At 38.6% G+C, this 27,830-nt stretch overlaps 1 protein-coding gene across 1 annotated transcript; it reads right to left on the bottom strand.

Moving 5' to 3' along the window:
- zranb1b (zinc finger, RAN-binding domain containing 1b) lies at window positions 1-26,571 on the bottom strand. Its single transcript, XM_042502572.1, has 10 exons — window positions 26,198-26,571; window positions 21,502-22,568; window positions 15,296-15,384; window positions 11,979-12,132; window positions 10,101-10,172; window positions 8,407-8,605; window positions 6,838-6,958; window positions 6,308-6,437; window positions 2,367-2,596; window positions 1-1,859 (listed from the first exon to the last, which is right to left on the bottom strand). Exons 2-10 carry the CDS (start codon window positions 22,472-22,474, stop codon window positions 1,641-1,643), a joined length of 2,187 nt encoding a protein of 728 aa, XP_042358506.1. The 5' UTR covers window positions 22,475-22,568; window positions 26,198-26,571; the 3' UTR covers window positions 1-1,640.
- Between the last annotated feature and the right edge of the window lie 1,259 nt (window positions 26,572-27,830).

Below are 27,830 nucleotides of genomic sequence, written 5' to 3'. Positions count from 1 at the left end.
TTTAGCTGGACATTCAAAAAGGTTTTCCTTTATTATTTTTTTTTCCTTATTTTGCCTGTTCATTGCGTTACACTCTGTATAGTGAAGTCAGGCCTAAATCCACAAACCATCATAGTCACAACTGCAACTATTGCATAAATACAAAGCAACATACAGGTGATGCTCAAAACGTGTATGACTTGAATGAAACACGAAATAGGTTACAGTACGCAATGGCAAGAAAAAACAAAATGCAAAACATTCACAGCAAAAAAGTAACGACATCTTGTGTTTGTTTTTTTTTCTTTCTTTTTTTCTGTCAGCTTTGGTTTTATATGTTGCGGTCTCACAACAACCTTAATCAAAAACTTAAAAGATGGTTTCACATAATGACAACAAACAGGCGTTACAGAGGTGAACTGACGTGTACCATGAGGGTGACTTTGACAATGCTATAAGGAAAAAAGGGACAAAGAGGAAATAGGAGACAATGAGGAGACAAGTGTGACTCGAGGGTTTATGTCAACATTAAATGTGTCTTGCACTCGCCTGCCCAAAATAAAAAGCACCAGACTTTAGGCATCCAGATGAGGTACTAAATTGCACGCAACAACATAAGTAAACTTTTCACTGATGGTCATGATTGGTTCTTTCCTCACAGCAACAGTGTTTCTGTGCAACGTGTCTTCATCAAGATTGAGAGAATAATTAACAAAACCACAAAAAAGAAAAAAAATATACAGAAAGCTCTTATTAGCTTGTATAAGTTTCCAAACAATAAATATGTAGAGTAAGTTCAGAGAAGAAAAAACACACACGCACACACACAACTTCTCAATTCAATCAGTCTGAAAAAAAGGTAAACCAAAAGATCCAACATGAATGTTTGTGTGCTAAACCTTAATGAGTGTAGATTTCACTTGCAAAAGGAAAATCTCCCTTTTCAAGAGCTTCATATATGACCTTTGTTCAAGCAATGATACTGTATTTATATAGAAATGTTTTAATAAATGTGCAGTGCTTAGTAATAAGGATTAAAGTCATTTATTATTACACAATCTCTGGTTTTCTAAAGATAAGGATATTTATTGGCTTTGTCCCTGCCCATTCAAAAACAAAATGCTAAACAAGCCAACCCTTAAAATGGAAAAAAAAAAAAAAACTTCAAAAAGTTCAATTTGGAAGTGTGCTTTTGTCAGTGCCCACACTGAACAGATATAAAGTGTTGATTTGAATCAATGCTGGTATATTTCCTTATACTCTTTTTTTAAAACAACCACATGCATTTACATCTATGGATAAAGATTCCTTTTTTCCTTAACATTTGAAAATCGAAACAAATCGAAAGGTCATTTTGCATTCGTAAACCTTTATTCTCTCCACGACTCTCGCAGCAGTTTGTCAGTCTCAGTTTTGTCAGAGTTAAGAGTTGAATGTGTTTTAAGTGTGTATCTGAGTGCCTGCGTGTGCCAGAAGAGTCTCTTCTGACAGAGGTGGTGGGTGAGTGGGGGTTCGTGGTTCCCTGTCCTCTCCTGAAGGCTTTCACAATTTGTCCGTGTCAGGAAAGGGAAAACAAAAATAAAGGGAAACTGTAAGAGAGAGTAGAGGGAGAAGTCCTACCCCCAGCAGACCACCTCCCTCTCCCCCCAGCTTCAGTTTTGTCACTCGTCATCATCGTCTTCCTCCTCCTCGCCATCAGACAAAGAGGCGCAGGGGCGAATCTGCCGGTAGCCATCCAGCCACTTTTCCACCATCTGGGTGACAAGTGGGTGGTTGCGGCGGCGTGAGCTTTTCTGAAGCGCCACCAGAACACCACCCTCTGTCACACAGCAGTCCAACCACTCCCGCAGCAGCTTCTCCTGTTGCTCTTCATTACCCATCTGAGGAACAAGGAGGACCAAATGTGGCCATTAGAGGGAGCCATATCACTGGTCTAAATCTTAAATCTTATACACCTGCTGAAGCATTATGTCTCTTTTAGGGATAATTCGGATAACTTTGTGGATTTTACATATATTGGCCCACCTAAAAAAATACAGTATCAATTTAAGTGTATGCTATATTTAGAACATTCTTATCACTTTATCTGGCTTTTTATCGCTTCATCTGGCTTTCAGACATTCCTTTCTGACTGGAAACAGATCAGTTATCAATGTCCTAGAAAACCGAGCCACTAGACTCCTTTGACAAAAATACATTAGTTATTGTGTGATTTTATTGTTTTTAAGTGTTTATTGCGATTCACCGAAGTCATACAATGACACAAACAAACTAACTGATCGAGGCAGGTGAACTGATTTCATCCCAATAACAAAAACGAAAACATCAATCATGAGATAAATTCCAAAGGACAAACAAGAAATGTGTGGACACAGTGGGGAACGTACCTCCTGCGCTGAGAGGAAGTGAATATGAAGCAGCTTCCTTTCGCTGTCGACCAGTGGCAGAAATGTGACCGTCACGTCATCGTCTGTGTTGAGGTTGGCGCCCGCGCCGCGATTGTCAAAGCCATCGTTCTCCATGGCCACCAGTGCTGAGAAATGGCCCCGCGTGTATCCAAGCGCAATGGGGCTCTTCCAGCAGAAACTCTGCTCCCACAAAAGGGGCAAGTACACACCTGGATGGAGCCCGAGAGTTTGTTTTTATAATTTTCCAAGAAATACATTAAGAAAATGTAAATGTAAAAGTAGAGGGGCACAGGTAAGAGCTGTCATTATACTGTATGTGATTATCATTGTTGTACAACATATTGTCATAGTATCTATTTTTCCAGTGCTTATTAAATATATATTTAGTGATTATAAGTTTATATATATGTATTGGACAAATATTAACATTTAATAGTTAGTTTTATGAAGAGTGATGAATCACTTCTCTGTCAAATAATTGTTTCTGAAACTGGCTTCATTCTAATGACTGTATACATGATCAATCTTTTTACATTTTTTTTATGCCACACAAGTTTTAATAAACTCGTGTGGCATGGAGTAAGTGTGCAGGCGTTACCTTTTTTCCTCAATTACCACTTCAAAAACATTGTTTTCACATTTGTTCTGAACAGATTCAGGTTTCCCTGCTTGGTCTGCAGAGGTTTCAGTGCTTTTGCAGTTAAGTGTAATAAAACAAACTCTCAAAGAACAGAAATCTACTTAAGAATTGCTCACAACACAATACAGTACATTATTCAGCAATTGTTTTTTTTTTTTTTACCCTTCTTTCAGAGACAGAAGATGTTAATGTTTTTACTGCAGTTTTGGATCAAACATATTATACTATAACACAAGTTTTTTGTTTTTTGGTTTTTTTTTTTGCTTTTCTCCCTTCAATAAAACTTTGTCTCTTAGACTCATGTTCTTTGTTAAGGAGGTAAACTGAGGGCTATCGTGTACATGATGTAAATTTTTGGCCAAAACTGACAAAAGAAACGTCCTATAACATTGCGGGATGAGTTTAGGGGAGATAAGAGGAAATAAGAAATGCTCAGTGACGGAACAAGTTTTCGTAACTTTTACGTTAATCAAAGTAACCATTCCACAATGTAAAAAAATATTCCATTACATGTAAAAGTCCTACATTCAAAATCGTAATCTGGTAAAATTATTAAAAGTATAAAGAATTATCTGCAAAATGTATTTATTGTATCATGAGTAAAGGATATGCAGCAGAATTAGAGATATATTATAGGATCATTTTCCCACTGATGCATATACAAGCATTTTAATGTTGTAGTTCATTGAGCTGGAGCGGATTTTAACTATTTATATACTCTTTTGCAGTTTAATCAGTATTAATGCATCATATTTTATGTATATGTCTTGCAGGTCAAAATTTAATCCGCAAAGTAACTATAGCTATCAAATAACTGTTTTTCTCTGAAATGTAGTGGAGTACAAGTATAAAGCAGAATATGGACAAACTTACGCAAAGTACATATATTCCACTAAATTACATTAATGCAGTGTATGTTTTTAGTTACATATCTCTACTGAAAATGTTCGAACACATTGTTAGTGTTAATTCTAGCATTACATACTGGTTATGCACAAAACAAAGCAGAAACATCTGCTCATATTTCATGTCTCATATTTCTTCAGTTCCATAACATACAAAGCTGCTCACCTCATGAATACTTTTGCAACTGACACCACAACTGAGAGGCCTCTGTTTAGCTACTCTCCTCTCCCAGTAACCACGGTCTCTGTTTTTTACTGGGTTCACTTGGTCACCACTTTACTAAGCGCCAACTCCCCTCGCTATAGGCGCCCGTACGCACGCCTCCCCCTGTGTGTTTTACATTGGCTCCTGGCAACAGTAAATCACGGATCCATCAGGCGGGCTTTACCACAAACGGTTGGCCATTACAGAGCACTTTCATCATCCCCTGTGCAGCATCACTCAGCAGGCAAACTGAATCCAGGTTGTTTTTACTGTGAGCCATAAACGTAGAGCCCGCACTCCACGCTCACAGGATTGTTTCTGATGGTTTACACATGTTCTCATGTTCCTGAACGTGTGTGTATGTGGAACACTTTCCAGTGTCCCAACCCACTTCTCTGTATACTGCTATTTAGTGGTGGAATGTACATTTACTGTACTTAAAGTGGCGGCCTACCCAAAAATCAAAAATACATATTTTTTCTCTTACTACTAAGAGGAAGAATATGCTATTTGTCAATGGAGATTGTTATGGTTTTCCAATGTAGGAGACAGCAGCCATAGAAATGTCTGCCTTCTCTCAAATATAATGAAACTAGATGGCACCCGGCTTGTGGTGCTAAAAGTGCCAAAAAACAATGAATTTGTAAAACTCAAAAGCAATTACTCTGTCCAAATCATGACCAGGTTGCTCAAGCTAATCCACAGACAGCTATTTTCTTTTACCGAGCTACACCCAAGAGCACATCACTGCACAGAAGGAGTGTATCTACTCACAGATGAGAGGCTCGTACTTGTGACGACACGAGATGAACATTAATGGTGTCCTCCTCTGCTGAGCTGTAACATTAGCTAGCTTTGTGATGCTAGCAGAAGCATCTTGTAGATCTTGTATCTTGTGTCAGTAGATACATTAAACTACTCACAACAAGGTTTGTGGATTATCTTGAGTGATTGTGATTTCTTGCTTTTGAGTTTTTCAGATGTATTTTACCAGTCAAGTGCCATCTAGCTCAACTGCAATTGAGAAAAGAAAAAGTTCTCAACAGCCAATATCTCCAAGACTCGGCAAAATAGCTATACAGGCAAGAGGAATAATATGTATCTTTTAATTTTTGGGTGAACTGTCTGATGTTTTCGTACTTTACCTACGTATTTCTGCTTTATGCACTTTATACTTCTACTCTTCTTCCCCAAGTAAATGTTGCACTTTTTATTTCACTACTATTATCTGATAGCTTTAGTTATTTTTTAGATTACAATTTTTTATACCTTTCCTGTCCAGTGAAAACCAAATATTTCAAAATTTTGTGATTTTGGATGTGAATGTTGATGACAAAATGAAAGATTATGTATTGGAAAATTCTTCTATTTATTCATCTAAATAAACTCTTTAAAAACCCTCTTGCATAAGGTGGAAAATGTCATTGTCACAAAGCTAAAAACAGGGTTTTGGTGTTTTTCTGTCGCCATAGAAAGCTGACATCTTAGAGATTTGTGGTTCTCACAGGATGACGACACTAGAAACATATGATAATGTTGTAGAATATGATGCATTGCTGTAGATTTAACTACCTAACAGCATATGAGGAGTTATTAAAATTTGCACAACCTTAAATATCTACAGCAGTAAAATTCATCATATGCAACAGTAATATTAATCCAAACATTATATTTAAATATTTAAATGTAAAACACTGGTAGGGACAAATTTTCTGCAAAATGAGCAATTATACTTTTAACACGTAAGTACATTGTGCTGATTATATTTACATACTTTTACTTATTTAAGGTTTTTAATGCAGGGCTTTTACTTGTAGAGTATTTTCACAATGAAGTATTAGTACTTTTACTTGAGTAAAGGATCTGAATACTTCTTCAACCGCTGCTCCTCAGACAGGCAGTAGTGTTTTGTAACATTGTTTGTTATTTTGAGTCACACAGTACTAAAATACCCCTTAAATTAAAGGTACTAGCCTGATACATTTTGTAAATAGCAATTACTGACAGTTCAGAGGGGCAGTTATGTCAGCTATGTAAGCTATGCAGACACATGTAGGCTGGAGCTAGTTCACAAAGGAAGTCCAGTCCTTCTACAGCAGCTGGAATGGAGCTGCACTCAACATTTCATGATATTTAACCAAAACAAGTTCAGTCCAAACAGTCGACTAACCTTGAAAACGGGTGTACCCAAGCGTTTCGCCACGGAAACTTTTGTAATACTTCACTCCATAGACGATAATGGGCCTACGAAGTATGTGTGCAAGAACAAAAATGTGGGTCTGCTCCAAACTGGATCCTGGCTGTAAAAGAAAACACAACACGAGGGGAAAAGAACAGTTAGAAAGCCGGGGGTTCCATAAACGAAGGCAAGGATTCTTAAATACTATAGGTTCCTTCTGCCCAGTTACCCCAGTAAGCGTTAAAGCATGAAAAAAACACAATTACTGTGCTTTCACACCCAGATATAATAACAACCCACCCAAACTACTTAGTCTATGAGGTCACACGGAGCAGTGAGAGGCGAAGAAGTGCTGATGACAGACAGGATGCACTTTCAGAGGGCATTACAGATTAAGTATACTGCGGTAAGAGCAGTAAAGCTTCTTGCATAATTCATACATCATTAGTGTGTCACATTTTAAGCACATCAAGCTCCTGTCCTCCATATTAATGTGCGTGTTTGCTTTCATGTACATGTACCTGACTAGCCAAGGAGAGGATGAAAGCCCAGTCTTCCTGCCACTGTTCCTCTCGAAGGGAAAAGTGCAGCCCGAAGCTCTGGGAATACCACGACTCCCACTCCTTCCAGCGCGTGTAAAACCTGCAGAGTGTACACACACAAATACTGTTTTGTCAGTTGACATTAATTGACCTCTGTGTGCAGAAAGGCGTGTGAGTGCTATTCATCTCTGTTGCAGTTTAGGTTGGATGGCAATTACTCATTATGTCTAAATAGTAATTTTCTCACTGCAAAACCCACAGTATCTTAGAACTAGACATGAGTCACACTGGGGCTGTTGTGTTCATGTAAAATCATTTTCAGGCCAACTTTGCACTTGTTTATTAATCTCCTCGAAAATGTGTGTGACTGCTCTAAATCCCCCAGTCAAAGCCTCTCATTTCTAGATCAAAGTCTCCGATCTCTGCATGAGCCTTCAATCCAAACTTTGGATTCTTGGTATGTGTCCCAATCTCTAAACCGCATGTCCCAGTTTCCAACAAAGTCATGCAATGCTAAAGAAAAACAAAACGTAACTTGAGACTGTTGAATGTCAAGTTTCAGCTGTTTATGTGTCCTTGAGGAAGATACTAAACTCAACCTGCTTGTTTTTTGTAAACATTACTATGTAAAACAGTCAGCTAAATTAAATTATTTTATTTTTTTTAATTATTAAGATGAAGAGGTATAGATGTTTTGCAAATGCTGCAGTGGTCCAGCATTTATGGTAAAAACACTTATTTATTCAGTCTGCAGTATATGTATATCAAACAGATAGTGTATTCATGTTTTTAAGGTGTAAGCTCAATAAAAACATTCTTCTGAAAAGCAGCATGTGAGCACCAACTGCGATTCGTGTGTGGTGCCCAAGACTTGTGCAAATCAGCATGCTTTAATGCTTACAGCTTGTGTTTCAAAGAACTAAACCACACTATAACCTGTACTCCTCATATGAATGGGCATAAGAACTCAAATATGAGTACATTTGTTCTAAATATAGTCATCGCCTTCTTTTTTGCTTGGTTAAAAAAAAAACACACACACAAACATATAATAAATGTCCATCCATTATTATACAATATTATATATATTATATTGACTACTTATCCTGTTCATGGTTGCAAGCAGACAGGAGCCTAACCCAGCTGACATTGTGCAAGAATATAATAAATATAACAATAAATATAAACATTAATTGAAGTTGTTCTGTATTAAATGTTTAAATTTTTGGAACAGGAATGCAATAATGTAAATGCTACCTAAAAATATGTGCAAAAATAACAAAGCAAAGGGTATACATTAAGATAATATTTATAAACACTTTCAGTCAAATATCACTAGATCAAATGTTACAGGCAGAATGGCAACCAGGTGTAAGAGTGATGTTTGAAAGTATTTTGACAAAATAAACAAAATGAATGTGCAGTGCAAGTTATGTAAAGTTAAACTTGTATATCAGAGCTAATTTCAATAATGTTTGCAAATACTCAAATATGGAAGTGATGCAAAATGCCAATCCCTAAAACTCCTCTCCAGTCTGCAGGCCTCACCAGTGAGAGCAGTCGTGCAGGCTGTCGTGCAGGGTCTTGCGGAGCACTGAGTCTTTGTCATAGATGCCCCATGTAGCCTGCAGCACGGAGTCGAGGAGACAGTCCCCGGCCGTGCGGTTCCACAGGGCGTACAATCGACTGTCCAATCTGGTCCCAAGCTCCAGTGACCAGTTGATGATGGGAGACTCCTCTTCAAGTTCTGTACAAGAGGGGAGGAGAAGTTGAGTGCTGTATCTCTTTGCAAAACCACAGTGGTGCTAATAGTTTTACCTAGAATACATAGCACTCGGGAATGTGCACGGGCTGTACAGAGGCCATGATGGGGGTTTTCCAAGTTGCAAGACAGGTGATGGCATTTGAAAGGACTGTTTAGGAGAGTGTTAATGACTACTCACACCTGTCAAAATAGATTTGACATCTAGATACATAGGTCTGCATGTGCACCACAAAACAGGATGATAGCAAGAAGTGAGGGTACAGTAGGACACTAGATCATATAAACAGTGTACTGTGCGTGCTAATATTTATGATGGAAACATGCTGTGAAGTGGAAACTTAGAGATAAATTATTATATATAATAATAAATTATTTTGTTTTGGAATGAACTGTCCCTATTACAATTATAACCACTTTTTTGGGGGGGGGGGGGGTTGGAGCATTTGGACTGGCAGTGCAGTGAGACAAATGACTCTGTGTTGGTAGAACACACAGCCTTTTCTTATTGTGAACATGTGTTTGAAATTTACCAATTAACTTCAATAAATGATTTATATAGTAATTGAGCTTTTAGGTTTTATGGAAACAAGAACAACATAACAAGATCAATATGGTTTTGATCATCTTAAATCGGAAAAGTGTTGATTTATACTGGACACAACTATACAAAGCTTCTAGGAGTGATCTTTTTCTGCATTATGCAACATTGCTACCATGATACTTTCCCTGTCCTGTTTTTTTAATTGTAAAGGCACACACTATGCATCCAGAGGAGTTAACACAGCAAGTTAATCAGGTTTTACGTAGTGTTAACTGGCCTTGGCTTAATCCCTTAACCTGAACATGGACACAAGGTTATCTATTCATTTAGATATTTCAAGTTTCTGCCAAAACTAATTATTTAAGTGCGAGCAAACACACCCAGAAAGGATCTTGAAGGCGAGATAAAGATTTCTTTTCTTTGAACCTATACTGCAGTGTTCAAAATTTGACACAATGGACTAATTAAACAGGGCACACAAATAAGCAGGAAACTAAAGAAAGAAAGAAAGAAAGGGCTGCAGAGAAGTGATGCCTTTTAAATGTGTGTTTATATTTGTGTGTGTGGGCTGAGAGGAAGTACAATCATTCAGGGGGGATCAGAGAAATCCCTAAAACTCAATTAGGCTGATTAAGGCAGACGCAACTGGTACACACGATAAAGACACACCGCCTGGCAGGGTGACAAGCAGACCGGCAGAATGCCGTGTTGGCAAGAGGGGAGATACAAGTAATATAACACTGCCAGGATTCGGCAGCCTTCCCATTATAGTACACAGTTTGTGAGGGTGCTCCCTCTGCTTGCCAAGCCAGACCATCGTTGTTGTCTTGGATCTGGTTTCTTTTTCTCAAAGAAATTGCATCCATATGTAAGCACAGCGTGTGATAGGTGTTACTGCAGCACTAAATTGTGAAGTTTATAGAGTAAATATTTCACCTTTTTGTACGTCTCGGTCTAGCACCTCATCAAACAGTTTCTCCTGAACTGCTGGCGGCAAGTCCTCAATGTCTGAAACAGATAAATAAAAGAAGAGAACTGAATGACAGATGTCCAAAGAGGGTGTTATCAGAGGGGACACCAGTGCAGGGAAAGTTAAATCTTGGATTAAATCCTTGATTTATGAGATTAATGCATTAATCTCTTTTTATAGGAATACTTCACCTCCCTAATGACCAACTATATTTCAGCTACGCACTCTACATTACGCTGAATTTGTCAAGAAAAGTTAGTTTTCTCAAGTACCTCCTTGATGAACGAAGGATCCACAAATTGAGAAAATTCTTTGAAGTCAAAAGGGGTTCACTTTTCACAACAGTAAAACTATATCAAAACATCTATTTACAAAGTCCCACATAACTTGTGCAGTATACGGCCCTTTCTGATGGGAAACTAAACTACAAGTTAATCAATGCTTTCTTTAAGGCCAAACTCCACTGACAAAAACAGTAACTTTACCTCACTAAATATGGGAGCTGCTGGTCTACCACTGCCTTGATCAGTTAGTGTGTTTTTGTTAGTACTTTCAGTAGTTTCCTATTCGAAATGGCTGTATTTTAAGAAGTACAGAGCAAACAAATAGTTAAATGAGACTTGGATTATACTGCCAGTTGTGTGAGTTTGTAAATAGATGTTTTAAAGCAATTTGGCTATGACTTTAATTCATCAAGAATTTTCTGATTTTTGGATTCTTTATTTACTGGAAAAATGCAAAGAAAAATTCAGTGTAACATGGGGTAAGTAATTGATGTACAAATGGTAATTTGGGGGGTAAAGTATTCCTTTAAACTGGTTCTTAACACTCATAGCACTCATGTCCCAAATGCAATTCATGCAAATACTGCAGTCAGCGTGTTAACCACCTATAGGCCACTCAGATCATCTGACCAAGGTCTCTTTTTCACACCCCACTCCCTCTGCAAATCCAAGGGGGATTGCACTACTCCTTTAGGGACCCGTCCCTCTTCATTATCTGATTTATATATGTGTGTCCCTGTTTACAGCTGCATATGTATGTTTTGTATTTTTCTGCATCTATATCCTGTGAAGCGCTTTGTTTTAATAGGTGCTATATAAATAAAATCTTACTAATTACCTAACTGAAATGACTGAAAAGGGCAACTAGATTTTTTTTTTTCAACTCAAGCCACCATGTTTTGTTCTTTCCACAATGGCCACTGACTTTCACTGAATGCTCGGAGCTCTTGTCAATACAGTGGCTTATTCTTCAGCCAAAATAAATGAATGCAGTGACTTTGTGGAACTGAACAGAACAGCTTTCTATAGTGGCCAGAAGCCAAGGTCTGCATTGTCCTGAACACTCTACAATAACAAAAATTCTTAGCTTAGCCACCAGCAACAGACTGGACTATAATAGCTATTCCACACAAAGACATTCAACAGAAACAGCACTGAATGCATGCAATTTTACAGAGTCATTGGCAAAATTGCCAAGTTTAGCTCTGTTATGAACGAGAGACACACATCGTTGGCGGGCTGGTATATTCAGTATGCAAGAACAATACTCAAACAGTGAGCCAGAGGTAGCCTCCATCCTCTGCAGTCGAGACAGACAACCATAGCATTATATCCCCTCAGCATCCGAACAACAAGCAATTTCATACACCACAAGTAAACAAAACAAGCTTTCTGTCACACACTTGGCAAGCCAGAGGGGATGGCTAGACTGGGTTTCTCCAACAACAGAGTTTTAAGTTACCCATATACAAAACACAGAAAGTACACTTTGACAGCTTCTGGAAGTCACACTATAGCATTCATGTCTATTGTTTGGAGACAACTGTCTGTGGTGCTGACCTGCAGGCAGCGTGAAGGTCACCAGGTCGGTGAGGAAATAGCAGGTAAAGTCTCCCTTGCGCTGGTGAAGAGAGGCCGCCACCTCACGACGGATCTGCTCCGTTAGCTCAGGACACACCATGGCTGGAATACATTTGGCTGCCTGTTGAGACACCTGCAGGGAAGAGAGGATTAAAGGAAGGAAGTTTAATCTAAATATAAAAGAGCGCATGAGGCAGAGGCTGATAATTGAGCAAGAGCATTTCAAACAATTGCGGAAGGTGGTATTTCACAAGTAGCCACAAAACTAAAAAATGCCTGTGTTAAAACAGCCTTTAAGGTAGTTAAGCTGCATAGCTGTGACCAATTGTATCACATACTACACTGAGGTCTACAGGGTGTAAAACAGAAAGCTACAGGGAGGGAAATAAAGGGGAAGATGCAAAATTATGACCGGATGATACATTTTGGACAATATCTAATGTTTTGCAGTTTAAATCAAATTTGTTTTGAAAGTTTCTGGAGATGCCCTTAACTCTTTGAAACCTGGAAAGCCTACACTATTCATGTGCTGCCTTCAGATACCTTTCTACCAGCTATATACCTTTCAGATATTTAAAACGTTGAACCTCAAGCAAATTGGACTGATTTCATTCAGAATTGTGAGCAATTTGACAAGAAATGTCCTGCAATTTGCAATTATTTCTTTTAAAGCTAGGGAAAAACTTCCAGACAACTACATTTGTAATTATCATAATTAAATATTAAAAATAAAATCATTTTCAGGAATGTTTTTGTAACTTTTTACTAATATCTAATATCTCATTCATATTTTTACTAGTACTATAAATTTTGGGTCACTTCTTCTTAAGTTGCTTTCTTTCCATGAAATTGAAAGAAATCGAGCCAATTTTGCCCAGGTTTTCAAAGAGTTACACAGAAGAATCCTTTACACTATTTGTGCCTTTAAGGTAAATGTTTTGGTTGTAGGAATTACCATATTTGCCTTTAAGCTTGGTCTAATAATGGCTACTGAATTAAAAATTTTACACATACAGTAAAAACAGCATGGCTTTTAGTTAAATTATTTTCCCAGCATAGCTGGAGCCTGACTAATTGCAAAAGGCATGACTTTTTGTGTGTTTGGGTGTGTGCCTCAGTGATCTGATCTAATTTTACTTTCACTTATCTAATCTAAGTTGCCTCTAGACACATACAAAACATGTATCTGTGTTTGGTGTTCAAGCAGTTGTTGGCTTTGAAGCATTTTCGGGGCATGAGCCAGTGGTTAGTCACTGACCCCCTCGAAAAGAAACTGGGACAGCAAGTGAGTGTGGGAGGAGAGGTGTGTATACAGATAATCTGGGATCACAGTGATGACGGCAAGCGAGCTGTAATAAACCTCAGCCTGTGCACACTGCTGACACACACACATGCATTAGCTCAGTGAACCTTTTTGTTACATAGACACACCAGGGAACCCACATTTTTAACAAAACACTCAGTGTAAAAATGATTAACATTATGAAATCCTAACGAAAAAAGTAACAGCTATCACATTGGAGATTTCCTGCAGGCACAGAGAGAGGAGTGTGTGGTTGAATTCCTGTCCCTCTCCTCCACAGACACTTTGCCCTTGTGATTGCTCCTGGCTGATCTCACTGGATGTTGAGATTAAAAAGACTTCACAAGAAAAAGCTGCATCATCGCTGACCCAGAAACAAGCACTGCCACAATCATACCAGTAATTCAAGGGTGTAAATTCCACCAGAGACCCTCCAATTTTTACAATCTTGCTTTGGGTTTTAAAATTGCTCAAAATCGTTATGCTCCATCTTTTGAATTGTGTTTACTCTTTTTTAATTACAGGTGAAATAGGAGCATGAGAAATAAATCAAATTGATTTGGCACTGCTGATGAATGAGAAAAGACTAATTTTTAGGGATGCATCAATTTATTGGCCGAATATCAGTATCGACCGATATGGACTCGTTGACTGCCATCGACCTATTGGCGAATAAGCTGACATTCACCAATGGCAGTGGCTAACATTTTTCTGTTATGTTACATTTATTTCACACAGCAGGGCTCAAGAGTAACAGTGTCCATTCGTCTTGGGGACAATACAAAATGCATTTGGGATAAACAAAGATTGCTCATACACAGGTAGTGTAATGAAGGGCTATATCATAAATGCTTTACTTTGTTTACTTGGCAAAAAAAGGGGGAATAAAATAACAACAAAAATTAAATAAACAAAACAACAAAAAACGTTGTTAATAGCTATTGACCAAATAGAAACTTCTGTATGAGCCCAGGATTTCACAATCAGTACATCCTGGTAAATTTTGTATTTGTTGCACAGAATGATTATTGACCAACATCATGGAAAATGTTTTAGTGGGGCGGCATAGCAAACCTATCGTTCATTTTGTGATAAAAGCACCAAATTTGGTACAAATATAGCTTAATGTATAAAGAAGAAATCTGAATATCGGACTACTGCAGACTGGCATTTTCATGACCATGGCCACCTGCTGTTACTGGTATATAGTACTTTAGTCACCCCGAAGCTGCTGTGTCCATGTTTTCAACACCACAAATATTAAGTACATATAAATTACAGAGAAAATATGTTTTATTACAATGTAAGGCAATATTAAATGAAAGACAATGCAACAAAATGATGAAATTGCATCCGCATGTTACAGTAATAACTGGATTGCAGCAGAGAGTACAGCTGCATGTTAACAATAATGTAACAATGCTCAGTAAATGTACTCCCACTGAATGTTGACATCAAGAAAATGTCAGCATTCTACATAATTATCTATATGTTACTTATGTACTTTAAATGACAATAATAACAATTGTTGTGGTATCTCTCTCTGGTAAAATAATAGAACAGTCTTGTCTGATTCACGGTACAATGTAATGAAAATACAATGTAGGCCATGGCAACCATGTCTGCCAAATGCGGTGCCTTTATCACAAAATGAATGATTGTTATGATATATTGAGCTATGCCGCCCCACTAATAGTGAAACCAACAGTCACCAGAGGCTGTGATGCTGTTGATTCATGGACAATGCAATATGTATTGTATGAGTGTAGAAAAATTGATATTAAAGTACAAAACAGAATATTCCTTCTTTTTCTAAAAGCAGAAACCTTGCTTGTCTGTTAAATGTAAGTAAGGTATAGATAAAAAACATAGAGGGATACAAATAAAATGAATAGAATAAGAGAATGACAGCAGGCAGAAGATGTAAGGAAATCTGTAAAATGTAAATTTAAGAAAGCTAGTCTAAAAATAAAGTTAAAAAAGAACAAACTTAAAAGAGGTCGTCTGATGTTAGCTGTCGTGCGATGTCACCTCCAGATGACTTGTATGCTTCCACAGCTGCCAGGTCACCTTCTACAACACCTTTTAGACATAGAGGAGGTAAAAGTGTCACATTAATAAAAAAATGTCTTATACTTTAATAGAAAACCTCTGACAAAGAAAAACCAATGGCAGGTTAGCACAAAAATAACATTTTACATTTAATAGGAGGTCGATGGGGTACTTTGTATAGAGACTTACAAACACAAAATTAACAGCTTGAGGATAAAGATCTGAAAAGTTAAACAAAAGCATTTTGTCAGCTTGCTTTTGTTTGGATCATGCACATTAAATGAGCATCCTTTGAACATGTTGATCGCTGTGGTTAAAAACCACATCATGACTTTGCACAACAGTTACAGAAATGACATATCTTAAGTACAACCTTGTGCAGAGGACATTCTGTGCTCAACCATAAAGTATAAAATATTAGAGATCAGAATGTGCTTTATCTCCATGGCAGCTCTAATAGCTTCGAGACTTCGCTGACTTTGAAGTCAAGGAGAAAAGACAATAGGGGGCCACACTGTAATCTGTCAGTTATTTTTTCCCCTCTTAATCTTCAGGCTTAGATCTTAGTGTGAGAGGGTTGAAGGATGTGTTTGATCCGACAGATGGAGGTATTTGCTTTTCTTTACTTTTTTGCCACTATGTGCAAATATTGCTATCTGACAAAAGCTATTTATGTCAACCACCAGCACACAAACTCACGTGCTTATCTATTCACCAAGACACTAGAGAAACAATGTGTGCAACAGAAAACATACAACCTTCACCGTCTTTTGCTTTGAAGTTATTTTGCTATGTAACTTAACACTGTGGTGATCTCTCCCTTAAACACCAACTGACTACTAGGATGTTCAACTGCACACTTCAATCAAAAATACAGATTTTTCCTCTTACTTGTAGTGCTGTTTAGCAGTTTAGATTGCTTTGGTGCGAATTGTGTTGGAGATGGCAGCCATAGAGATATCTGCCTTCTGTCTAATATAAAGGTAAACTAGATGGCACTCAGCTTCTGGTTTCTTGAAGTGCTAAAAAAAAACACAGACCTTGTTATGAGCAGTTTCTTGAAGACATTGTATTTCTTTCTACCAACCTACACCTGCCTTATCACCGCACATAAGAAAGCATGCATTAGCTGATGGACGAGAGACTCATTAATGGCATCCTCCTCAGCTGAACTGTGACATTTATTAGCTCAGTGGTGCTAGGTGAGCTAGTGGTAGATGCATGCTTCCTTCTGACACAGTTGGTGGGTGTAAGTTTGGTAGAAAGAAAATAGTTCCTATATGAAACTGCTTACAACAAGGTCTGTGAATTATCTTGAGTAACCGGGTCATGATATATGGAAAGACACACCGCTATTGCGTTTTTCAAATACTTTTCTTTTTTTGTGCTCTGAGCCGCAGAAGCTGAGTGCCATCTAGTTTCATCATACTGGAGAGAAGGCAAACATCTCTACAGCCGATATCTCCAACACTCAGCAACTCACTCCAAAACAATCCAGATAATGGTTTAACAACACTACAGATAAGAAGAAAAATACATATTTTATTTATTTTCGGTGAACTGGCCCTTCACACATTTTTTTTCACCATTAACTCATATACATCTGACGCTCAGACACTGTCCATTTTCAGTCTGTTCTCTCTTTTAATGTAGGAAGGACTGAAAAAAGTGTGATGTGCATGTGGTGTGTATATGCAATAGTGATGTGACGGATATATCTTCAGTCCAACTCCTAAACGAAGGCAACAGCTCACGCACTGATAAAAGTCAACTAAGAATGAAAGTGGGTGGCTGTATTATCAGCTCAACAGAAGAAAAGTTTAGAAGGTTTCGGCACCAATGCCAGCTTCCATTACTGTGATCAAACCAGCAGCACAGAGAGATAAAGTCAAAGTTATTATCTGTTGAAGGAGAAGAAACTATTCAGTGTTATTCTAACAGAATCAAATCAAATCAAACCTCAACCCAAAAATTAATTCCAATGCCACACAGCAAAATTTCTCTTTCCAATTCTAGCATTCACAGTAAATGCCCATGTAGTATTCTCTCGTACATTTGACGGCATTAAACACTGTTGAGCTTTTGTTCTCGCGTCAAAGGACCACACACAATGCTCAGCTGCATAAACTGTGTGTGAGTGAGACCAGAGAGTGAGAGAGACATGGAGTGGGTGGAAGGACTCGCTGTGCCATGTGGAGCTGGCTAGCACTGTGAGAGATGAGGAGAGAAGCTACACAATAGGAGCGCAGTGTGATAGAGAGGGATCACAACCACTTTCCACAAAACACTCCATTAGTGTGGGCGTGCCTGTAGCCCTGCAGTCAGTACTGTACCCACAGATCTTTTAGAGAACAAAAAAGGCGCAAAATATGCAAACAGGCGTACACTTAAAGAATGAGATGACAGGGAATGGATCGGGCTAAGTGACGCTGGTCTTTTTTCCTCCACACACTGCATGTTCTTTTCTTTCAGTTGTGTGGATAGGGGGTCATCTCTATTATGAGACAATCTGACAAATGTTGGTACTGTAAAGTCTGCCGTCCTACCTGCTCAGTAACTTCAGTGAGTAATATACCACTGTGTTACAGTTAAAATGTACTTTTTGGTTAAAAAAATTATAAAGCTGGAAGATTTTGGGATGTACAACATAAATGGGTGTTCTATGCAGCTAAATAAGCATATTCTGGCAGTAGCCTAAAAAAAAGTTTGTCAAACTGAGTGTGTCTACCACTGTTAGGGTTTGAAATAGGCCAACAGAAACAAGGTAAACCACACTGCTTACTATATCTACCCTGACAAAATTTCCTTTCCTTACAAAATTTTGACTCAGAATGAAAGAGGAACCTTTTCACCAAATAATTTGACCTTATTTTCCCACAATGAGTAAAAGATAAGGTAAAGGTAAAATGTGTCACTACCTATTATTGTAAATTAAGCATCACGTTACTAGAGAGATGCCGTGGCCTACAAATCATATTCCAGATGTTAAGAAACATGCTTGTGTGGTGAAGACACCAGCATAAATCACATCATGATCATTTTCTTTTTACACTGAAAAAGAAATGCAAAAATTACCACTAAAATCACATCTTATTTTACAATCTGTCAAAAATAATGGCTATATATTTTTTTACATATTGTGCAAACCTTGTGCAAACAAGTGTATTGTACCTCATTTGTGTGTTGCTTTGGACAAGAGAGATAAATTAAATTGTAAATGTTTTCATCAGGATAATTGTCATTATCATTGTCATTTATATCATTTCATGGAGTTTCAAGAAACTTGCCAATCATTTCTAGTTACTTAGGGAGACCTTCACTGGAGCCAAGTGAAATAATCTCGACCCAATCTGACACATTATTAGTTAAAAAAAAGATGGATATTATACACTGTGAACCCAGTCCTACTCCCTAATTGATTGACAGCTTTTACAGAAGCTCTTCTAGTGCAAACAACCTTCAGGGATTTCCAATTCACGGAGAACAAATTACTAGGAAGAGTATAGTGCATTTAAATGTCAGACACTGGCATGTTACAGCAAGGAAATGCAGAAGTGTCATTAATAGCATTCCATTTAAATTCAAATTCCTTGGTGTCGTGTGTGTTGGCTCATTGACATTTCTTACTGAGGAACTTAAATGAACCAAAGCCATTGAATAATGCTATTAGTTACATCTGCGAATTTCCTACACGGGTACAAGCACCACCAGTTGAGTTTAGGGAGGTGATCCAGGGTCATCCACACTAAAGGGGTGAAGATCATTGCTGCTGCCAAAGACTTATTTATTTTTTGACTTCTGTTACAAGGGTCGTGCTATTTTCAGTGAAGGATACCGAAGCATGGTTAGGAACTTTGAGGTCACTGTTTACAAACAGCGATGTCTATACGTCAATGACAGGCAAACCTTCCCTAGCAACAGAGGACAAAGTCACTTGCCTCTCTTCAACACAACTAGGCAATGCACTCATCTTAGTGTCCTTTAAGACTGCAGCTGGGTCACACCTCATTTACTCACTCACTATACTATAATAATAAAAACTAAGTGCTATATTATGAGCACTAAATTGAGATATAAAATACTTGTGAAGCATCATCACCTTGAGTCACGATTGTAATGAAGCATTAGTGTAACTTGGATGTTGTCTCAGGAGCAAATGTGAAGCAATGTGGGTTTATCAGCAAAAAGTATAAATTTGGACATTTCCACTGTAGGAATATTTGAGGGCAAAGAAATTCAGACACTGAAATAACATTTCTAGAGCTGCTGAAGCGTTAAGTTGATTAGTCAATAAAAAAACATTTTATCAAGCAAAACTGCCAACAGTGTGGTTCCAGCTGCTCAAATGTGAATATTTGCTGCTAATCTTGTTTCTATGACAGTAAACTGAATATTTGAGGGTTTGGGGCTGTTAATCAGATAAATTAAACAATATGCAAATTTTTCTCGGCTCTGGGAAACTGTAATATGCTTTTTTCCCAAGACCAAATAATTAATAAAGGAAACAATAAGAAGATATCAATCATGAAATGAATAGTCAGCAGCACACTGAAAATTTTCCAGAGTACATGTGATGAATTTGCTGGCAAATCGGAAGAGATTTCTGACATGGCTTGGATTTCATTTCCTTCAAGGGACAATGGAGGAACTTCCGATCAGATAAGGAAAGCTAACACTTCAATATGCTAAAAGAAATCAGACCTACTCACGTCACACACCCTAACCAGATGAGACTTGCTCCTAAGGGGACAAACCAAACAGGCATGAGGGAATTCACCCTGTCACATGCAGTAGAGTCTCAGTGTAGGACCAGAAGCAAACTAACTACAGTGACGGTCCTCTGACATTCAGACCTGATGATTCCTTTGCTTTGAGGAATGTAGCAGCCTGTAAAACCGTATGACTATTAATCACTGCAATGGCTTCATAGGGATATCAAATACATGCACAGCTGTCAAATTAGTGCCGTCAGTGTAACACAGAGGAATTGTCCGTCAAAGAGGCATATAAGGGAAATGGACTGGAGGTTGAGTGGGTGTGCAGAACAAACTCTACGTAGCCATGGCAAAGGCAGGAGAAAGAGTGAGATAGTGGTGTGTGAGTGGGAAAGAAAAAGCAGTCACTAGTTGTTCTTAAAATGTTCATCCTCCCTCCCACTCTACATTCACCAGTCTACGGTGTGGGTGGCCGGACACTCGCTGTTTGTGTAGGAAAGTTTTACACTAGCTGAATGCAGGGGATTTCTACGCATACAGTGTATCAGCATCCGTAGGACGGGAATCAGAATCACCAGATGCCAGATGCATAAAACTCTGTGTAGATTCACAAAGAAATCTGTGTGTTTGCACAGAGGCAAAAATATGCAGATGCATTATTTTCATTAGATTTAGAAAACTGTGTGTATGCCTCATTCCATTTTAAAAATCACAATCATTGTGGTGCTGGGCATACAGGCACGAGCTTCATTTCCACAACCATAGTTCACCATAAATTGATGTAGAAACGCCCTTTAACAGCCGTTTGCATGTTGACACATGCTCCTCCACCTTTTTTTTACACCTTTTAGTGAGAAATACAGTAAAGAATGCATAAAAATATATTGCTGAAATGTTTCACTCATAAAAAATTAAAGATTAACTTTATAAATGTGCCACTGATAGATATTTTACACAATGCAGTGTGGGCTAAAAAAACAAAAAAACAATCACTGAAGTTGGCAAACAACCGTAAGATGTTGTTTTCCATCTCTCAACTTATATTTAATGTAATTTTTATCATGTCACCTGCGGCGATCTTAGCTAAAACCATGTGTACGCCTGCTCTAAAAAATACACGAGGTGCGTATATTTTCACCACACATTCTTCCTTTATAAATGGGAAAAGGTGTACACGTGTTTTTTTCTGTACACATTATTTATGCATCTGGCCCCTGCATTTGGCTACACAACTGGATTTCAAATTTAACCTTAAGGATGGCAACATTTTTTAAACCTTCACACAAATTCTGGGAAATCCCATTTCATGGTCACCCATTTTTCTGCTGGCTTGCTTTACATCCTTCAGTTTACTCATTGTCCACATTATAAAATAACAAACACAAGATGATCAAGTTAAAACACTTCAATAAAATATATTATTGAAACTCACCAACACAGGCATTGAGGAACAGCCAATCAGTCCTTCTCATCCTGTTCTTAATCTGCTTCAGTTTTTTGAAATCCACCTCCAACTCCTCTTTACTCCCAATCCCAGCCCCGGATGCCAATTCAATCCTCTGAAAGTCCATGTTCACCTCTGACTCCCGTTTAGAGGTTGGGGGTGACCTCCTTTGGCTGCTGCTACAACCTCCCACCCCACTTACCACACTCCCTACTCCTTGCCCAACCACATGCCCAACAACGCCCCTCCTGTTGTCCCTGTCCTGTTCATTGAGTTTTGAGGAGGGCTGTTGGCTCTCAGGCTCTGATGCCAATTCGATGGGTTCAGCTAGTAGACTGTTGGGCCTGGGGTGGTCGCAAACCACACACTTGAGTGCCTTGGCCCAGTTCTCGTAAGTGCAGGCAGTGCAGGTCCAGTGCTGTGCATGAGTGTTGAGCCTGTTACGGTCATTATATTCCTCACAGGGGTCTGTAGTGGTGGTCGCGGGAGCAGGGCGGCATCCAGAGCCTGAGGTCTGAGGAGATTCTGTGGGGCTGCGTGGCTGCTGGGTATGATGTCCTTGATGGGGTGCATGTTGCCCATGCTGTTGTTGTTGAGCCTGTTGCCTCTGGCACAGGCACTGAGTGCAACGGATGGCCCGAGGCCAGTTCAAGTAGGTGCACATGTGGCATGACCACTTGCTACTAGTCTCAGGTACATCAGCAATGCGGACGCGGGGTCGGGCGCTGGAGTCTGGACAAATAAGTAAGCTGGATCCCCCTTGGGTTGGGCTGTTGCTGAGGCCTGCGGGGTCCCACTGGTGCAGACTGGCATCCAGAGCAGGGCTGCTCTTGAACGGCTCCTCAGTAATGATGGCACCCCCACTGGGCCTCTGAGCGCGGCACATGGTGCACTTGATGGCTGACGGCCAGTTCTCGTATGTGCAGTATTCACAAGCCCACTTGGCAACCAGCTCGGTCATCGTCGCACCGCCACCAAGGGAGGATTCCTGCCGTTCAGAGGGGTTCTCAGCTCGGCAGATCCACTTTTAAGGAGACCACACAGCAAGCAGTACACTAGGGCACAATGAAAAAAAAACACAGGGCATTTCAGCAAAATGCCTTGATATTACGCCAAATAAACATATTGAACTACGCTAAATAATGAATAAAAAAATCTTGGCAACCACTGTTAAAGGTAAAATGATTAACAGTACAACGGAGAGAAATTTTTTTGCATTCAAACAGGCAAATATGGTGCTCAACTTTCCAGGTTTTCAGTGGTAAATCTCTAAAATAATGCACCTTTACACAAAACCTAGCCAGAGCGTGCTTTATTGCAACCACCTATGCCACTCAGCCATTAGGTCATTTACCGTCAAACACTTGCAAAAATCTACAGTGCTGTTTGCTCTTAACCTGGCGCCAATTTACAGCAAAACACAAAGGGAGCAATATTTAACTTAAGAAACTCACAAAGCAAAGTGCCAGAACAAAGATGCAGCCTGGGGTGCAACGGTGAATCTCGCGGGGTCTATTTCTTTGTACTCTGACTCTGGCTTTAAACACCATACAGTAAGTTATATACACCAGGCAAATGTGCCCTACAACCGAGCTGGGTAACAGGAGACAAGGACATATGAAACCAGACACCCAGCAGGGAGGCGCGTGACTGGTTAAGACACTTACTGATGCCCTGAAATTGAATTCACCCCAAAGCCTATTACCTACATATGAAACTGAGCAATTCAAACCATATGTGTTACAATGTGAACATTATTTACGAGACAAGAGCTATTACGATAAAGTTTGCTGGCTGGGACAGCTCACAGAGGAGTTGGCTGTAGTCTATGTGTTTACACCACGCCTCAAAGTTTACCAACACACCCTGAGGTATTCAAACGACTTTGAAGTTAGCTTCCGATTCAGCAGTTAAGGGGAGAGATGAGGGAGAAGTCCATTCCTCATATTTTTGCACTGCTTACTGTTGTCAAAGCATGTTAGACATTTAAGGTAAAGTCACAACTGTCTAAAACCCACTTTTAAATTTGTAAAACATTTACTCTATTTGAGAAAATGCAAAAAAAGGGAAGATTTCACTGTTTTTTTACGTTGCCCACGTTAGACCAGATCTGAATCACAAACCAATGTATTTAGACAGAAATCGATTTTCCAAAGTAGACCACATTGGACTTCGTCTTCATCAAAACCCTGATAAAGTTGAAAACAACACTTAAAAAGGTCAACCTGGACTAGATTATCCCTAAGAGGCTAAATATTATTTAAAACACTGTTTCAGATTTGTAAAACCTTTTTTATATTTGAGAAAATGCAAAAAAGGAAGATTTCATCTCTTTTTTTCACATGCTGACCATATTAAACCATATCCAAATCAAAAACCACTGTTCCTCGACAGATCAAATCTGGGCTAGATTATCTCATAGAGGCTACATTTTGAAAATGCAAAAATTAAAAGGTAGATTTCACTGCTTTTAAAACACAGTGAAATCTACCTTTTCTACCTATAGCCCTGATTTGACCTGTCTAGGTATAGGGGTTTTTTAAACAGAGACCAGATCCAATGATGTCTACATTTGAAAAATGTAGTGAAATCTTCCTCTTTTCACATACTGAATAAAGGTTTCAAAATTTTAAAGTGTTTTAAATAGTATTTAGCCTCTTTGGGATAATCTTGTCCAGATTTGAACCGTCTAAGTATAGTGGTTTTTAATTAGGACCGAGTCTAATGTGGTCAGGATGTGAAAAATAGCAGTGAAATCTCCCTTTTTTATATTTTCACAGATAGAATAAAGGTTTCACAAATGTGAAAGTGGGTTACAGACAACGTTGAGGCTTCACCTTAAATGTCTATCCTGTTTTCACAATACTTAAAGTTGCAAAAAGCCCAGGATCGGTTGCTGAGCAACCTAAGTTACTTTTCCCTTAACTGCTGAATCGGAAGCTTTGAATTGGAAGCTAACTTCAGCGTTGTAGTATTCAACATATTTGAGGTTTATAATTCATCCACCTGGATAAAGCTGACAATAATTAGTATCTGTACCGGAATTTTGCCCATATTTAACAGCAAAGGTGGTCACGTTCAACCTGTTTACTCATGACCAGCAAATGCCATGCTTACAATTCATACATTCACCTGAAATAAACAGTTTAACTCAAATGAGCTGGTGTCTTGTGTACATTAACAGCTACTCAACTAACAAACTAGCAATTATATCACGAGGTAGCTGTTTATTTTGCCTGACAGTTAAAGGATATTCCAGGAACAGTAGCACCTGTCAAATATAAATGGACAAACTAGACTCTTGATGGTGAGACATGAAATACTGTATTTACTCCTTACAAATATGTTCTGCCCAACAAAATCAAAGTCACAAAATCAGAGTTGCTTTTTAAAAATGTACACAAATACTATCCAGTAAATTCTGTAATTTATAGATATATCCCTGATATGAATGACAAATGTGCCTGCTGTAACAACATGGTAGAACACTTTATTTTTTCCTTTGTGAACATGTGACTATCTTCTGGAACGATTTTAAGTCCGAAGACATTTTCAGAATAAAACAACTTCAACAGGCGAAAGTTTCAAGTGTTTTGTGTGACCTCCTTTTCCACTTAGCATGTCTTTAACTCTCTTGGGCGGACAATATAAGATTTACAAAACAAATCTTCTGGTGTATTTACACCAGGTTGTATTCAAGATATTCCCCAAGATTCAGTATTGTTTGTTTGAGCTACCGTTTGTTATATGATTCCATGTTTCACATTAAATATTGACTTAAGTCTGAATAAATACATATACATATATATAGACACACACGCAAAACATGTTTGTTAAGAAACAAACAAATACCACAGAGAGCACGTACAAGGCATTGAAACACCAACAAAGTCGGAGCAAAATGGCTTATTCAGACTGAAGTGAATATTTAGTGTGAAACATGGAATCGTATAACCATATAAAAAGGTAGCTCAAACAATCAGTACTGAGCTTTGGACATATCTTGACTGCAACCTGGTGTAAATACACCAGAAGATTAGTATTGTAAATCTCATATTGTCTGCCAAAGAGAGCAGAAGACATGCCAAGTGGAAAAGGAGGACACACTTAATACTTGCTACTTTAGCCTGTTGAAGTCTTACTCTACTACCTTTGCGTTTTAAACACTATATTTTTTTTGTATGTCCTTGTTGTATTTTGGTAAAGAGGTAAGGAGACTACTGAATAAATATGCGTGATATTTATAACCTTGCCAAAATAACAAAGTTCAAGGTGTCCAAAGACTTTTGCACAGTACTGTATTACAACTTTGCCAGAACAGCAAATCTATGGTGGTCTTAGACTTACACACAGTACTATAACTACCAAAGTAAACCCCTGTGTGTGTTCATACTTTTGTCTTTCTTATTTTATTCTTTTGTCTGTGTGTTTTCTGCCTACTTGTGTCATTATATTCAATTGTAAGTTGTTGTTTTTGTAACTGACCACTGAATTTTCAAAAACGGTTAATAAAAAAGTAAAAACAAACAAACAAAACACAACTGTAGTATACGGTGGTTCGGTTGCCAGCCAGGAATTACAGCCAAGCTAGCTAACTGCTCGCTAACATTACGGGATTATGTTTTGCCTTTATCCGTTTCAGAGGCCCATATCAACTCTACAAGAAGATGGGCTAACCCCTTACCTTTGCTTTGCTGTGTTTACACTCCTCAGTCTCCAACCGCAGCCAAAACAAATGGAGCTTCTCCGAGCGTCCCCCCTAACGGCAGAGAAACCCACTCCAATCCGGACTCAGACTCCTCTCACTTGGCTGACACTAACCGCATATTTACTTCTTTGGGGCGCCGTTTAGTTGGCAGCTGAAGGTCCATACATTCCGCGGGCAACAACCCCCCCCCAAGTCCCGTCCCCACGGCCGTTTGCTCCGACGCTTTAAAGCATTTTTGTCCTTTTCCCCGATTCCCAAACACCAAGCTGAGGGGCTTTAATGGCGGAACAGGGGAAGGGAAGCAACTGAATATACACTACGAGGGAGAGCACAGAGCTCTGGGCCGTGTTACAGTCAGAGGCAGGGTCAGGATTTACCACCTGAATCTGCCAACCAATCTGATTGGTTGATTTTTGTGTATCCCTTGACGCTGACCAATCAGATTCTACGTCTCTCATTCCCAACTGTTAAAAGGCTCCGTGGGAGCAAAACGGGCTCGAATGTCACAATTATAAACAACGGCAAATTCCGTTTGCAGAATATTTCACATAAGGTGATTAGTTACAGTAAAAATTACGTTTCTTTTTAATTCGTGCATAGCAATTTGTTGCATCTTTGGCAAGAAACCACGTGGTATCCCCTCAAAAGGGATATAGGGATGATGTCATCGTAAAAATACTGCAGCAAGCAGTCTGCAGTAAATGCATGACAGCTTGAGCAACAGTTCCAAGCGCTCAATTGTTTTCGTTTCTTATGTGGGCATGCATGCACTCCGGATCCGCAAATTAATTTGCATTATAATTAATACTTTATCCAGTCATTTGTCCACCTGCAAAAATATATGCATGGATGCAACTCGTTTACACGAAAGCCCGTCCCACTCCAATGTGATGTCATTGAACAAGCACCAGTAAGTTTTGCGCATAGAAACACACACCAGACAATAGTGCTCTTGAATATCTAATGAATATTGTTTCTATGTACATTAAATTTTTCATTCACAAACAGAAGTCAACTTATAAATTTGTATCTTTCCTCCTGGAACTGAAAGCTCTATTTAAGTCACTCAACTTAATTAACAATAATAATAATAATAATAATAATAATTAAGTGTCAAGCCTTTGGAAATGTATGCAACTTTCTTCCTCTGACTGAATGTACCTTTATATTCCTATGTTTGCACCCGTTTATCTTTTTTCTTATGTTTTTTTTAATTATTCAACTATTTATTTTCTTGTCTGCTTGTCAGTATCGTTTTTACCACTTGTATTTCATATTGATACTTAAATCTATGAGATATATGGTTTCTTTCACCTGTGTTGTACCTTTTATCTGATGTTTTGTTTATGTTTGTTTTTTTAATCAAAAACAATTTGCATCATAATTAATGCACGATCCAGTCATTTGTCCACTTGCAAAAATGTATGCATGGATGCAACTCTTGTTTACAGGAAAGTCTGTCCCACTCCAGTGTGTTTCAACAAGCATCAGTAGGTTTTGCACAACCAAGATAAATGCATAAGATTTGGTTTAGCACAAATCATGAAGCCAACAATGGTTGCCAAAAAAGGAGCATGAATGCCTTAATATATATTTTAAAGCATTTTAA

The sequence above is a fragment of the Plectropomus leopardus genome, chromosome 15 (assembly GCF_008729295.1).
Source record: "Plectropomus leopardus isolate mb chromosome 15, YSFRI_Pleo_2.0, whole genome shotgun sequence".
Lineage (NCBI taxonomy): Eukaryota > Metazoa > Chordata > Actinopteri > Perciformes > Serranidae > Plectropomus > Plectropomus leopardus.
Note: the sequence above shows the minus strand (reverse complement) of the source record. Positions and strands in the feature narration are given on the sequence as shown.

Excerpts from the sequence above, each read along its gene's own strand:
- zranb1b (XM_042502572.1), bottom strand. The coding sequence starts at position 22,474 with ATGACCGAGCTGGTTGCCAAGTGGGCTTGTGAATACTGCACATACGAG. Across the intron at positions 8,606-10,100 it reads AGACCGAGACGTACAAAAAG|AACTTGAAGAGGAGTCTCCC; the intron begins GTGAAATATTTA and ends CCTCTTGTACAG. Across the intron at positions 6,959-8,406 it reads CTGCACGACTGCTCTCACTG|GTTTTACACGCGCTGGAAGG; the intron begins GTGAGGCCTGCA and ends TACACTCTGCAG.